At 46.0% G+C, this 14,490-nt stretch overlaps 2 protein-coding genes across 10 annotated transcripts in view; both read left to right on the top strand.

Moving 5' to 3' along the window:
* RFX4 (regulatory factor X4) overlaps positions 1 to 3,039 on the top strand; it is a 143,680-nt gene extending 140,641 nt beyond the window's left edge. For all 5 annotated transcript variants that reach the window (XM_042947604.1, XM_042947605.1, XM_042947606.1 and 2 more), the window contains one exon: positions 1,449 to 3,039. In XM_042947604.1, the coding sequence (XP_042803538.1) occupies positions 1,449 to 1,721 (273 nt within the window). In that variant the 3' untranslated portion in view covers positions 1,722 to 3,039. The remainder of the gene's footprint in view (positions 1 to 1,448) is intronic.
* A 10,544-nt stretch (positions 3,040 to 13,583) lies between these two features.
* RIC8B (RIC8 guanine nucleotide exchange factor B) overlaps positions 13,584 to 14,490 on the top strand; it is a 103,779-nt gene continuing 102,872 nt past the window's right edge. For all 5 annotated transcript variants that reach the window (XR_006205077.1, XR_006205078.1, XR_006205079.1 and 2 more), the window contains exon 1: positions 13,584 to 14,272. Coding sequence is in view for 2 of the 5 variants with exons in the window: in XM_042947611.1 (XP_042803545.1) it covers positions 14,189 to 14,272 (84 nt within the window). In the remaining 3 variants the exon portion in view is untranslated. The remainder of the gene's footprint in view (positions 14,273 to 14,490) is intronic.

The raw sequence follows: 14,490 nt of genomic DNA on the forward strand, positions 1-14,490 counted from the left end.
CCCGTGTAAGAGAGAGTCCTGGCTACTAGAAGTTGGAGCCCTCTTTCTTGACCTATGAATACCTGTTTCTCTTTGCCTGCTTTGGGCCTAACAGCCTTCCCCTGCTTCCTTCGGGCGCCTAGTCAAAGGCAGAATGGTTCCCTTTGGCCCCCTCGACTATGGGGAACAGCCATTGTTGTCATCACCCCTTCTCTCAGCTGTCTAGGCTTCAGCCTGTCTGTCTCCCTCACAGGAGGCAGCCTCCCACCTAATCCCTCGGGGCTCCACTCTCCAACTGTCAGGGAAGACAGATGGGGAGCAGAAGAATTCATACATTCACACACACTCTCTCCCCTACTCGCTGCCCTTGCCATCCTTGTTGACTGGCTCCTGTCCTGGTTGGGGTGGCCCTAACGTAGCCCAGCGAGGAAATCTTTGTGTCGACTGGCCTGGCCGGCAAACCGGGAGCTCTCAAAGGGAGCCCGGAGCTCCTCCCCTTCCTCCCCTGTGATTGCACTAAAAGGGGCTTATTTGCATAGCTGTCTTGGAAACAGAGAAGAATGTAGAAGAAGCAGCACTTCAGAGGCACTTCTCTTATTCCTAATTCTTTCTAGAAATGCTTCCCCTCCTCTGTCCTATACAAAAGCACCCCTCCCATCCCCTCTCAGTTGGCTTATCTGGACTCCTTCCTCCACATTCACACCAAGCCCAACAATTTACCATTTCCTACTTGTGCATCTTTCAGAACTTCAGTGAATGTGAACCCAAAAGAGAGATGTTCTCTAAATGATAGGCACTAATAATAACCTTTGAAGCTGTTGGCTTGCTTCCTCTTCAAATGCCTGCTTTTAGGCTGCAGTTCATAATTGAATTCAACTGTAAAATGCTATTTTTAATAATGTCACTGTGGTTTACTTGGTAGTGTTGTTCTCTTGGGTTGATGGAGTGGGACCTAGCACATCTCCATAACTAATGGTAAAATTCACAACCATACATCCATATATCCATATCTATTTGGACATGCTGTTACTTGTTTCTCTCTCTCTCTCTCTCTCTCTCTCTCTCTCTCTCTCTCCCCCTCTCCCTCTCCCTCTCCCTCTCCCCCCTCTCTCCCCCTCTCCCTCTCTCCCCTTCCTCCCTCCCTCTCCCCCCCCCCCCATATTCCCAGTGGGGCTGTTCCTTCTTTTGGATTTGACTTCCCCAAATATTCCACATTAAGAGCACGAAATCAATATTACTACTTGAGGGAACACCAGCCCTACTCTCGATTTGAAGTCCTTTGCCTTTTTCCTGTTGGTTAACTTCCTAGACCAAGGTTCCATCTTTCAGGAGTTCACTGATTACTTCCTATCAACTTCCATTAATAGCATCTTAAGAAATTTAACTTAACTTGTAAATATGACCCATATTGTGTATATGCAACTTCCAAGCTAATTTTAACTTTGTGGAATTTCTTTCCCCTCAACAAGTACCCTTTCAATAGCCCCACTTCCCGGATGGAACCCTGTTTGATGAGCAGTACTCCCAGACTGCATCCTACCCCAGTCACCCCCCGATGGCCAGAGGTGCCCACAGCCAACACGTGCTACACAAGCCCGTCTGTGCATTCCACAAGGTACGGAAACTCTAGTGACATGTATACACCCCTGACCACGCGCAGGAATTCTGAGTACGAGCACATGCAACACTTTCCTGGCTTTGCTTACATCAACGGAGAGGCCTCCACAGGATGGGCCAAATGACTGCTATCACAGGAATCCATATTTAATATTAATAATAATTATTAATAATAAACCCAACAACCCACCCCCAGAAGACTTTATCTCTACACATCGTAACTCGTGGACTATTCCTAAGTGTCCATTTTCCTAATGAATGTGAGTCTGGGATTCAGTGTGGGATGAATCAACTTTAGTTCAGAAACAGGACTCACTAAAAGTCAGTGAGATTGGGTTCCTGTAGCCAAGCCAGACTTGACTGTTTCTATAGAGCACTATTTTGGGCAGGCCAATCTGTGCCTTTTCCCTCTGTTCCACGACTTTGCTTTGTGTTGGCAAACACTCCCTGTAAGCTACTTATTTTCCTGTTGACAAAAGCTCATTAGTCTTGATGGATACTAGAGACAGAGTCTGGTTTGTGTTCTTGGATGGGCACATAATTTACCAAGAGCATTCACCTTGCCATCTGTCATCTTACTATACAACGAACAGCCCTCAGGTATGTTCTACGCATCCCTTCTTCCTGGTGGTGCCGTCACTGCTTCCTGGAACACCGGGGCTAAATGCTGGTGTCTGGAAGACTCTAGATCCCCTGTTATTACACTCATGTTACTCACAGTACCTGCATTGTCTTGGAATGTAAGCACTGTCTAGAGGGAAGGAAGAGGCCTGTTCTGTATGCCTTAAGTTGATTGAGGTTTGTAGGGGACCGGTTCTTCTACATACAAGTATTTGTCCTAAGTTTGCACAATGGCTAGTGTCAGCAAAAGGCAGGAGAGGGGCTTTTAAAATTCTGTGAGAATGTGGATGTATGGTATTGAGTATCACACTCAGCTCTGCTGTATTAACTCTGTGAAACCAGATGGACCAAACATTAACTTACCAAGCACCAAGCGTGAAAATGACTTTCGTGGTTCCTTCATAAGACCGTAATAATTTCCGACACTTTGATAGAAAAAAATTTTTTTCAAAGCTGTGCCTTTGAGCCTATACTATACTGTGTATGTGTGGAAATAAAAATGTATTGTACTTTCGGAAACTTTTTTTGTAGGCATTTTTCTGTCAGATTGGTAGCAATTTGTGAGGTTTGTTAGAGATTAACATAGGTTTTCTTTCTGTATTATAAAATGCACCAAGCAATTATGGTGGACCTATTACCCTATGGGTAAGAAATAAATGGAGATATGACATCGGATGTTTCAGCAGTTGTTCTGTAAATAAAATCTTTGATCACACCACTCAGTGTGATAATCATGTCTACAGCTAAAATGGAAATAGTTTTTTCTGTACAGTTGTGCAAGATATGAATGGTTTCACACTCAAATAAAAAGTATTGAAATGACCTGCTTTCATTTTTATTCTGCATTTGACATGACTTCTGTGTGTGTGTGTGTGTGTGTGTGTGTGTGTGTGAGAGAGAGAGAGAGAGAGAGAGAGAGAGAGAGAGACAGAGAGAGAGATAAATAGCATTCTGAATACTCAGGGTGTAAATAGGCAAAACAAAACTAAGTGGTCTTATCTGGTTGTTCTTATCCACTTCTCCCATTGTCTTGTCATAAAGCAATCATTAAAATTTGGATAGGCCACACATCCAGTCCTTGAATGATTTAGTATCTACAGCCTAGTTGAGGTCTGTAAGGGACCAGTTCTACATACCAGGATTTGTCTTAAGTTTGCACAATGGCTAGCGTCAGCAAAGGACAGGAACCTTTCAGCTCTTACAGGGAATATTATTCTTCAATACCAGCATCATTAAGAGGTCCCCTGGTCCTTAGTTCATTATGCTTTAATGATCTGTGGGTGTAAAGATACTTCAAGTGCAGTGCTTTAAATACTAATAAACTTCTGGAACAGAACAGTAACATTACTGAATATTAAGTATCAAAAAGTCCTTCTCCAGCACTGCATCTTGATTCTAGGATTGAGGAGCGAGGATATAGAGGCAAGATGACTGTTTTGTCCAAACGTTAAAGAGTAGGATCTATGAGAAATTCAGAGCCACAGATTTCCAGAAATGGCAGCAGTGACTATTTTAACTAAAAGGCAAGAGAATTTGACAACTCGATTTGCATGTTGAAAGATTTATTTTTAAAGCCAAGCTCTTACTTGCTATTACATAACATATTTATACCTAAGAATGATTTTAGGATTAAAATGATGTATTTTACACAGCATCCCCTTAAAAATATTTCACTATGTTGGGGCACCTGAGCGGCTCAGTTGGTTAGGCATGGAACTTCGGCTCAGGTCATGATCTCGCGGTCCATGGGTTCAAGCCCCACATCGGGCTCTGTGCTGATAGCTCAGACCTGGAGCCTGCTGCAGATTCTGTATCCCTCTCTCTCTAACCCTCCCCTCTCGGGCACACTCTCTCTCACTCAAAAATAAAATAAAACATTAAAAAATTTTTAAAAAATTTCACTGTGTTGTTCAACAAAAAGAAAGTAGATGTTGGATTTCACTCCCGGAAGATAAATTAGTTTGATCTCTTGGCCACAGTGCATTAGTTGGCCCTGAATGAGGAAAGTGGGAGGGGGGGTGCGGGGGGAGGGGGGCAGAAGGAAGAAGAAGAAAATGTCAGATTCAGTCACTGCATAACATGAACCATACCTGTTGCTCTCATACAGTTCAAAGCCAGTGCTTCATAAAGGAAAGGATGTAGTAAGTCTGACTTTTGACTTACCAAACACACAAAAGAAGAAGCAATTGCCCAATTGTCTAGCCAGGTAGCAGCAGCACATAATACTCCTGCGCAAATAACAGCCACAAGGTCATTAAATGTACAGATCTTTAGGCAAAAATAGTCACAGTCAACAAGGGCTGAGTCCCAGAGAATAGAGTGGACATTCCAACAACTTTGCAGAGGAGAGAATGTGTGCCTCCTGCTCGCAGCACAGCAGAGAACTGGGGGTCAGCACTGTAGGAAGAGGGAAGCTTTTGATGAGGACGAGTGGTCCCCGGGCGCACTCTCCAGAACACAAGGTGCCCATGTCTTGGGAATTGAGTGTGTTACTTGTGTTCCCAATTGTTCTAAACCTTCCATTTCAGAATGGAGAAGGATCTGATTAGGAAAAGACAACAGCTGCTGTGAACTCAGGACTCAAATGCACCTTCTCTGCCTCTGATGGTTCCTTGCCAGTCACCAGAATGGGAATGGGCAAGGTTGGCAGCTGGGAGTAGGGCCAGTCACTTGTCAGAGGAAGAACAGAGGAGTCTTGGCAATAAAGGGACACTCCCCTCCTTAGGACTCTTTCTGAAAAGGACTCTGCCAGCTTGAAACTGGCTGAAGTTGTGAACAGCAGCCAGGATGGCTCACCCACGTTGCAAGCCTGTGGCGTCCTAGGCATCCATCCTGCTGTGTCCTTTTGTCAGGCCACCAGTACACCCCAGGTCTGGGAAGAAAGGGAATCTGTGGCCCCTCTGAGACTGCAGCCCAGTCAGAGAACAATCAAACGTGTGGCATTAGGTAAGCCCAACCCAGATGGGGAGAGGGACTGAAATCGTGGAAAGAGAACTGAGAGGGAGTCTTGGCTTCACCACCATGTGACCTTGGAGGAGTCCAGAGTGAGGACCTCAGGCGGCGATGTTCTAGAACTATGACATCCCAAATCGTGGCCTGTGTGCTGCTGCTGGAGCGGGGCCGGCAGATCTGGGTGAGGAGGGCGGACAGCTTAGGGGAAACAAAGAATGGACTGGCAGCTGGGCAGTGATTCAGAGGCAGCCACAGGAGAGAGGACGACGGCTCCACCAGCTGGTGCTCAAAAACAGCCCGAGGTTTGTGCCCACGAGTGCGGCCCGTATACCTGCCCCCCGCCACCGAGCAAGCCGTACCCCCTTCCTCAGAGCCAGCCCCACTCTCTCACATGATAGTGGTCTTCTGCTATTTTCCTTGCCTCCAGCTTTGTCCTTCACGTTTGCTTTAAAGTGACTCGGGCCATGGAAAGAGCAAAAACAAGCAGGCTGTCCCAACTACCTACATCTCTTAAAGGCCGAATCACAAGATTTAAAAAAATTAAATGCTGGGAAGGAATGGTACAAATACTCCCTTTTTATACAGGGAAAAGAAAGAGTGTGGGGAGTGGGTTGATGTAGGTTTCCTGAGGCACAGAGTTCAGACTTAGACAAGGGCCAAAAGCATGCAAATCATCACCACTGGGGAGCTTAAGAGAAAAAGATGGAGATACTCATTGGCTTCAAAGTGAGGTAGCACTGGGATTAAATCTTGGTTCCACCAAAGATGTTGTGGAAGGGACATTCCTGCTCTCAGTAGGATTGGATTTCAGTGGTTCTCAACTCTGGCTGCCCATGAGTGTTACCCTGTCAACTTTAAAAAAAAATACTGATGCACGGGTCCCACCACAGTACACAACGGGCCTGGCATGTGACCTGCCTCCAGCATCAGTAGCTTTCAAGCTCCCCAGGTGATTCTAATATGTAGCCAAGGTTGAGAAACACAACCCCTTACACCTTGAAGCTCTAAGATCCAGGGGCTGTGTTCCCTGAGTAGCTTTGCCCAGGGTTCCAGTCTGTCCAGAGTGGAGAAGAGTGCCACTCCCCCCTCCCCACCCCAGTCTACACTGTTTGGTTTCCCCCTCCACCGCAGCTGACAAAGCTTTCCCTAAGGGCACTGTTTTGTTTGCCCTTCAGCCCAGCCCACCTCCCTACCACTCTGCCGCCTGCCCTCCTAACCTGGACCTTCTCTGCTTCAGTTCCTTGGCAGCCTCCCAAGCTGAGCCAGCTTGGACACAGCCCCTGTGGTTTCCTCTTCTTCCAAGGAGGTCAGAACCTTTTGTGCTTCGTCAGCCTCCTCCCTGAAGCTCTTCCCCCCCATCCCTCCCTCTGCACCTCACCCCCCCAGCCTTCTCACCCCCATATTTTGCTGCTGCTAGTGTAGGTGAGACGGAAGACGTGGGCCCCAAGAGTTGAGAAAGGAGCTGTTGCTAGGAAAGGAGTGTGGGTGAAGAGAGGTGGTGGGTGGGAGAAATAGGGCTCCCCGGTTGTATTCTACTCTCTGCCATCATACATGCCTCAAGAGCTAAAACCAGTTGTTTGGGAACTATGATGAAAAATAATGAGGTCTGACCATGACAGCAGGGTGAGGGGACCAACCTCAGGAACAGCTGCAGTGCTGCCGCTTGGTATTTATAATAGTCTCCTGAGAGGAGGGAAGAGCTGCGGAGAAGAGTTGAGAAGGCGTGAATTCTCCGGGAAGTGCCAAACTGTGACCCCACCAGGGCTGGTATCCACCATGTTCTGGCCTGCGCTCCACCTCTCAGACGTGATCAGCTGCAGGAACCCACATGTAGTCAAGGCAGAGGGACCCGTCTAAATGAGGGGCCTGCGGCACGCTGGGCGGCACATTTCTGAAATGGCTCTGCCTTCATTCATGGAACTTCCCATTTCTTGGGGTCTGCTCTGTGCCAGGCACAGCAGAGGCCTCCTCTCCGTTCCTCACAACCTCCTGGCAGTGTCAGTGGTACAGCCATTTCTATTTAGAGGTGAAGAAACGGAGGCGCTGAGCCTCGCCACAAGTCACACACAGTAAGTGGCAGGGCTGGGATTTGAGGACAGAACTGCCCTGCTCCCCAGTCTGTGTTCTTCCTACAATACACTGCCTTCTTCCTCCTTCCTCCTTTTGTCTCCACTCCACCCCACCCCCATGCCTCTCTCCTAAGCGCCTTTGGCCGGTGCAGATTTTAAATCAACCTTGACCATGGTAATAGAACCTACTGGGGTTGAAAAGAGTTTCAGAAGTTCTGGGAAATTCTTGTGTGTGCTAAATGAAGGCAGTTTCTAGGCCGGGCACCAGATCTTCCCCCACACTCGAAGTGGCATTCCACTCACTCTAAGTTAACAGCAGACTAGCTTTCCCTCTTGTCCTTTCCCAGGGCACATACAAACCAATACATTATCAGGGACCAAGATTTGGTGATTCTATACAGAAACAGGAACAAAAGAAAATCAGTAATGTAAAACAAAAAAAAATACCAGGTCACGGGAGGATTTTTATTACCAGGTTGAAAAAAGGCTCTGCAGGGGAGGCGCAATGAGCCAAGTATTCACCAGAATGAAGTCATTTGAAGGGGGGAGGCGAGGTGAGGGGGGACTGGCTACCTCTTGCTGTTCAGGTCACTACCCTTTGACAGCGGTGGCCTCTGACCTCAACAACCCTACAATTCTGTTTTGACTGACCCTGAAACCCATGAAATTCAGATGTAGGCACTGCCCAAAAGTTGAGATAAAGCTGACTAATATGGGAAAAGCTCCCGGTATGTGCCCCCAGCTGAAAGGAGCTGGCAGTTCTTTGGCGGTAGATGCAATTTATTCTGTCCTCCTCCTTTCAGGGAAATGCTAATCCTTCATAGGCAACTGGAGGGGAAGACTAAAATGTGTTGATGATGAATGACAATAATCCTTTGTCCACTTCTGCCTCCTCCTAGGGTTGAACCTTAAGAGTTTAATCAAATGTTGGTAAGTAAATTAATGCTTTACTGCATAGAGTTAAAAAGGAAGTGGTGGGAAGAAGGGCTGTGAGAATATATTTTTTCTGACATGTGAATCTCAAATACTTAATTGCAAAGGCACTGATATGGGGCGTGTGTGTGTGTGTGTGTGTGTGTGTGTGTGTGTGTGTGTGTGTTTTGGGTGTTTTAGTCCCCTTATTTACACATGCACACATAAGACAGTATTCGCAAACTGTCTTATATTAAAGTGTATCAGTGTAAAGACATTAACTTCAAGGTTTAAAAACCAAAGCAGTGTGCTGGAAATGCTTTTCTGTTGTTAAACATCAGCGACATCAAAACTCATGTGTTTGTGCATCAATAGGAATAACATGACCTTTATCCCCAAATCTTCACATCATTGTGCAGGAGGCTGCATTTCTCATTCCGGTTCAGCTAACAATTGAGTGGCTACTCCACACCAGGTGTGCTGTGCTGGCCACTTTGACAGCCATCTCTTTTAACCCTTACAGCCTCCTCCAAAGTAAGTGGTATAATGCTTATCACAGTTGAGGAAATCAATGTTCAAAGAGGAAGAGTGACTTATCCCTGAACACCCAGGGACAGAGGTAAAATTCAAACTAGTCTTTTGGCCTTCAAGTTTTCCTATTGGATACAAAAACCTGGTTTCCAGAGGATTTTAATGAATTTGACAAATGATAGGCTTCTGAGAGGCACACAGAGAGTCGGGACTCAAACCCAGGTTTTCCAATCACCAGCCCTGGGTCTTTTGCCACATTACAGCATTGCCACCCAAAGCGCTGGGTTTTCCCAAGAGGTGTTTGGATGGGATTCCAAGCCAGCAAGATGCAAATAGGTCTGACCTACATTCCAGCTCTTGGATAAATAAAAACTCCTAAAGGGCAGAGCCCATTTTGTGTGCTTAATTTGAGAGTCCCACTGTGGACAGTCAATATTAAACAAGAATAGGTACATTTGCCAAGGACTAACAGCATGGGTTCAATTTTAGCAATTAAAATACTGGGAATATGACTGAGGATCCTAATAAAGGTGCTGGAAGGCTGGATCGAGTAATCATAGATTTATAGGAGTTAAAAAAAACAACTTTGAAGTCACCCAGTCCAACTCTAATTTTATAAATGAGACCCTGAGAAATTAAAATAATGTGCACAAGGATCTGACACTGGCTGGCAACTGACCCTCTCCTGTCTCCCAGTGCTATTTAACTTTTTGGCATATGGCATAGTAAGAGAATGTTTTCAGGAATGTAACATGCCATAAACTGAAGTTGGACTGGCTGCCTATGGAGTCATCATTGATTATGAAATGTCCTTCATATTTAACTTTTACTTATCCCACTGACCAATTGACCTCTAAGAAATCCCCATTGATGGCTTTCAAGTTCAACCAAGTCAATATTTCTCAATAAGTGTCTCATTAATTTTGTCCTCCTGAACTTCTTTCATGGCATTCCCCCCTACCTGCTGGCCCTCCAAACTGCCTCCACCATTCTTTCTTTATAATTTGCCTTCCCCGAGAAGGCTTCTCTGCTTCCTTGTCTTCCCATCAATGTTCATCTTGCAATTTCCACAGTACTTATGTTCAATTCCTTTCTTCCTATTAAAAAACATTCACTTATTGCCTGGGTGTTTCCTATATCCCCAAAGGACAGGATCAATCGTTTCTACTTATTTTTTTTTATGGTGCCTAAGACAATGCTGTGCTCCAAAAAACCACCAAATAGTTGTTTAAGGAACAAATCATGTTGATTGACTTTGCTACAAAAGGGAGACCTCGTTATTGGTAGAAAATGAAATTAAAATCACTTTCTTCTGCTAGGTTATTCTGAATTCTCAAAGACTAACGAGTCACATGCACATGAATTTGATAGTCTATCAAAAAACTAGGTCAGGGGCACCTGGGTGGCTCAGTAGGTTAAGTGTCTGACTCCTGATTTCAGCTCAGGTCATGATCTTGTAGTTTGTGGGATCGAGCCCTGAGGGCACAGAGCCTGCTTGGGATTCTCTCTCCCTCTCTCTCTCTCTCTGCCCCTCCCCTGCTAGCATTCTCTCTCTCTCTCAAAATAAATAAACTAAAAAAAAAAAACAAAACCCAACTAGTTTGGTGGTTGATAGTGTATCAAAATATTAGTCCAGTGGTTCTGAACCCTGGCTGCTCATTCAAATCAACTTGGAAGCTTTTAAAATTACCACTACCCAGGCCTCACCACAGATCAACTGAATCAGAATCTTTGCAGGTATGCCCAAGCAATGATTTGCATATGCCATACTGGTATTTGATTTGCATATATTGATTTATACAACCTCACTCTTATGAATAGATTTTTCTAAAGAATGAGCATGATCAAATATGGTTTTCTTGTTGTTCTTAGAATCACAAAATTTTAGAACTGAGAAAGAACTAAGATAATATCTGGACCAACCCCTTTATTTTACAGCTGAAGACTCTGTGGCTTAAGAGAGTTTGAGTAGCCTGATACAGTGGCGAGATGATTGCTGAGTGACCAGTCATATCCTGAATTAGTGGAATTCTCTGAACTCCACACAAAAAAACATTGTGTGTATGTGCGTGGCGTGTAAGATTTGGATTTTAAAAGCTGTTAGCACCAGGTACTACTTAAAGACCAATTTGGCACATTCCATCTAGCCCGTTGTCATGGCAGAGGAAATGTCACAGTGGGATATATCAAAGTCCAAAATAAATGACTAGTATATATTTGCAGGCTTTTTCATTGGCCCCAATCCATAACATTTTATGCTATCAGAGCCCAGAGCACTTCTAGCCCTGAACTATACCACTTATTAGCAGATTTACTGCTTATGAGCAAGCTAATCAACACCCTGAACTTCCCTTTTCTCTATAAAAAGGAAGACAGTGCCTGTCCTATTGACCTTTCATTTTTCAGCTATTATAAGGATTAAATCAGATGATCTACGTATGGATGTCTTGAGAATAGTAAGGCACTGTGTATATATCTGTATAGAATTACTATGTTGCTATCTTTCAGAGCAATGACTTGTGAATAAATGTGTTACTTTGATTACCCAGGCTCTAAACCCTAATTCCTTGGTACCATGCCACCCAAGAATCAACAGGAACTGGAGTTAGTGCTGGACTAGAGACTCTAGTCACTGAAAGTACCCCGTAACTAAATATTCAGGGAGGTAAAGTGATGTAGTGACCCAGGATTTAGCTAGTCTAGGCTCTAGTCCCAGAGTCTGCTTTTAACTATTGACTTTGGACAAATCACTTAATTTTTCTGGGACCAGAGTCTCGTCAGTGGTCAAAAGATGACTTGAATTAGAGTCAAAGATCCTTTTGATTTATAAAATCAGAATATTAGTGCTTAATTAAAATTACTAAAGTGCAATTTCCCAAGCCGTTAATTGATGTGGTTTCACATTTTTTAAATCTCTTTTTAGAAGTTCAGGGTTGGAGCCTAAAAACATAAGCCTATTTCTGGTAAATAGACATTTTGAACACATGTGTAAGACCCTTGTTAAAAGCAACATCTCTACTCAGATACTTTATGCTTGTTAGTGTCCTGTCCTGATGCCCTTGCTCCACAAATAAATATATGGTTACCCAAAAGGCATGTAATACACTACTGGACACAGAGTAGGTACCCAAATACTGTTACTTTACAGCTTGCAGTAGGAGTCCTAGCTCTTATTACTTAACTTGTCTGAGCCTGTTTTTGTATTTATAAATGGGAAAACAGTACCTTCCTCAATGATCCACTGAGATAGTGTATATTAAAATGCAGAAAAAAGCGGGGTGCCTAAGTGGCTCAGTTGATTCAGCATCCAGCTCTTGATTTTGGCTCAGGCCATGATCCCAGGGTCATGGGATTGAGCCCCGTGTTGGGCTCTGCACTGAGCGTGGAGCCTGTTTGGGATTCTCTCTCTCCCTCTTTCCTTCTGCCCCTCTCCTCCACTCATGCTCTAAAAAATAAAAAAAAAAAAAGTTTTATAAACTGTTAAAAACAATTGCAAGGTATTACGATTACCTAAGGAATGCAGACTGCTCTCAGTGTATTTTTTTAAGAGACAGATTAAAATCTTTCTGCATTAGTTTATCATGGACACAGCACCTACTCCAGTGCCTGGCTCAACAGATATGCTCAATGAGTGTCTGCTGCGTGAAAAGTATAATCCGCAGAAAAATCAAAAGCTCCATGAGCTTAGATTCCATATTTCTTTTTCTCTGCAAATTCCCAGAGCTAACACAGCATCTGACACATAGAAGAAGACAATAATTATCAGATGAAAAATTGTTACCCCTCTAGTTCCTCTTCAACACAGCTCAAGAGGTAGACGTGGGCAGAAGAGGCACCAAAGACGACTTCTGATACAGGCTGCTTGGAGTGGGACTGGAAGTTATTTGGAAAATTCACCCACTCTCTAATAGCTTGGGAAAGCAAAAAAAGAAGCATAGACTCTTGAGTTCCATCAAGTTCAGTTTCCAAATTGTGCAATCTGGGTAAATTAATCTATTAACCCCACCGAGACTGTTTGCTCCTCTTAACCTGAGAATAGTACCCACCTCATAGAGTTAAGCACTAGAATGGGAGCTCCCTAAGGGCAAGGACTTTGAGGCCCACTGCATCTACACTGGACGGTACTGAACTATATTGAACAGTGCCAGACACAGCAGAGGTTCTCAAATACTTGTTGCCTGACGTTGTGAGAAACTGACGGAGAGGACACAGGCACAGTAGGTAACAAAATGTTTGCACGTAGTAAACACTCAGCAAACGTGAACCTCTTCCATCTTCACTATCCCCATCACTACCATTACTAGCACATCGGTAGTATGTGACTGGCAGTCGGAGAGCAGTCACCTTTGGAGAAAGACCCGGATTCAAATCTAATCTAATTCCCCATTTCCCAGTTTTGTGACACAGGACATATCACTTAACCTATGCTGGTTCCTTTGGTTCCAGAAAAATCTCCACGTCGTGAGAATCAGAAGCTATATGGCAACGACCTAACGCTGAATCTGGAGCCCTCGCGGCACGCGATACGTGGCAGCAACTATTACTAAGGAAAAAAAAAAAAAATCCCCTTTTCTCCAGATAACTGCCTGCAATTTCCCACATTACTGTAGCTGAATACGTAACATGACCGCAAACAAGGGGAGGAAGGAAAGAATTTCAAAGAGACCGAAACCGCTAATCAAGAAAAAGAGGGAATTAAACCGGTGTTTGACAGTTCCCACCAAGGGGTGCTAGTTTCCCCGACTGTCAACCTGTCCGACCGGCCAAGGCTCGAGCAGGACAACCAGCTCTCCTAGGAACAAAAAGGAGGCAGAGCAGACGCTTACACCCTCCCCCTAACGGTCTCTTGGTCGCTAGCCGCTGGCCTCTGGCTGCCGCGGGACTCCCGTTTCCGGCCCTGACCGGACCACAGCTCCCAGCATGCCTTTGGCGGGAAGTCTTTTCCCGCTGGATGACTACTAATCCCGGCATGCCATTCGGTACTCCAGTAAATTAGATGGAAGAGTGGAATGACCCCAATGAGCGCAGGGAATTGTAGTCCGTTTAGCTGCTGGCTTTTAGAGGGGCGGGGAAGAGCCGGGTCGCTCTCGTCAGCTGAGGAGAATGATTCATAGAGGAGGGTCAGGAGAGAACAGTTCTGGCTGCGAAAGCCCACTTAAAAGGCTGGACTCTTCCGCGAGGGAGGGAGAGGCAGGAGAGTAAGCGAGGCCTCGGGCCTGACCTCGCCTCCGGCCGCTCGTCAGGCCTCCATCGAGTCCTGGGCCTTGTCGGGGGCGGCCGCGAGGCGCCGGTTGCTGGGGGACCGGTGACGTCGCGGGGTGAAAGTTGAGGGGCGGTGACGTCGGCCCTGCCCGGGCGGAGGCTGGCGGGTTGGAGGCAGGAGGGAGGGAGGGAAGGAGGGAAGGAAGGAAGCTGGGAACGAGCGAGCGAGCGGGGGCGCGAGGCGTTTACCTGGAGGCAGCGGCTTGGGCGCGCTGAGCGGCCGCGGCTCCCCCGCACCTGCGGCCATGGATGAGGAGCGCGCCCTCTACATCGTCCGGGCCGGCGAGGCGGGGGCTATCGAGCGGGTCCTGAGGGATTACAGCGATAAGGTAAAGCGCCCTGGCCCCGGGCGTGCGGTAGAGCACCCCCGGGCCGCCCTCGGGGCTTGCACATCGCATCCCTCCCAACCCCCCTCATTCCGGGGATGCGCGCTGCTCCCCCCCAGAAAACGTTTCCGGCTTGGGCATGCGTGTTTGTGCCCCCAGCCTTTCCCGTGCGTGCATCCTGCATCCCCCTGCCCCCACTGTGGCGCCCACTCCTCTGATTC

Source organism: Panthera leo, chromosome B4 (assembly GCF_018350215.1).
Source record: "Panthera leo isolate Ple1 chromosome B4, P.leo_Ple1_pat1.1, whole genome shotgun sequence".
In the NCBI taxonomy this organism is placed as follows: domain Eukaryota; kingdom Metazoa; phylum Chordata; class Mammalia; order Carnivora; family Felidae; genus Panthera; species Panthera leo.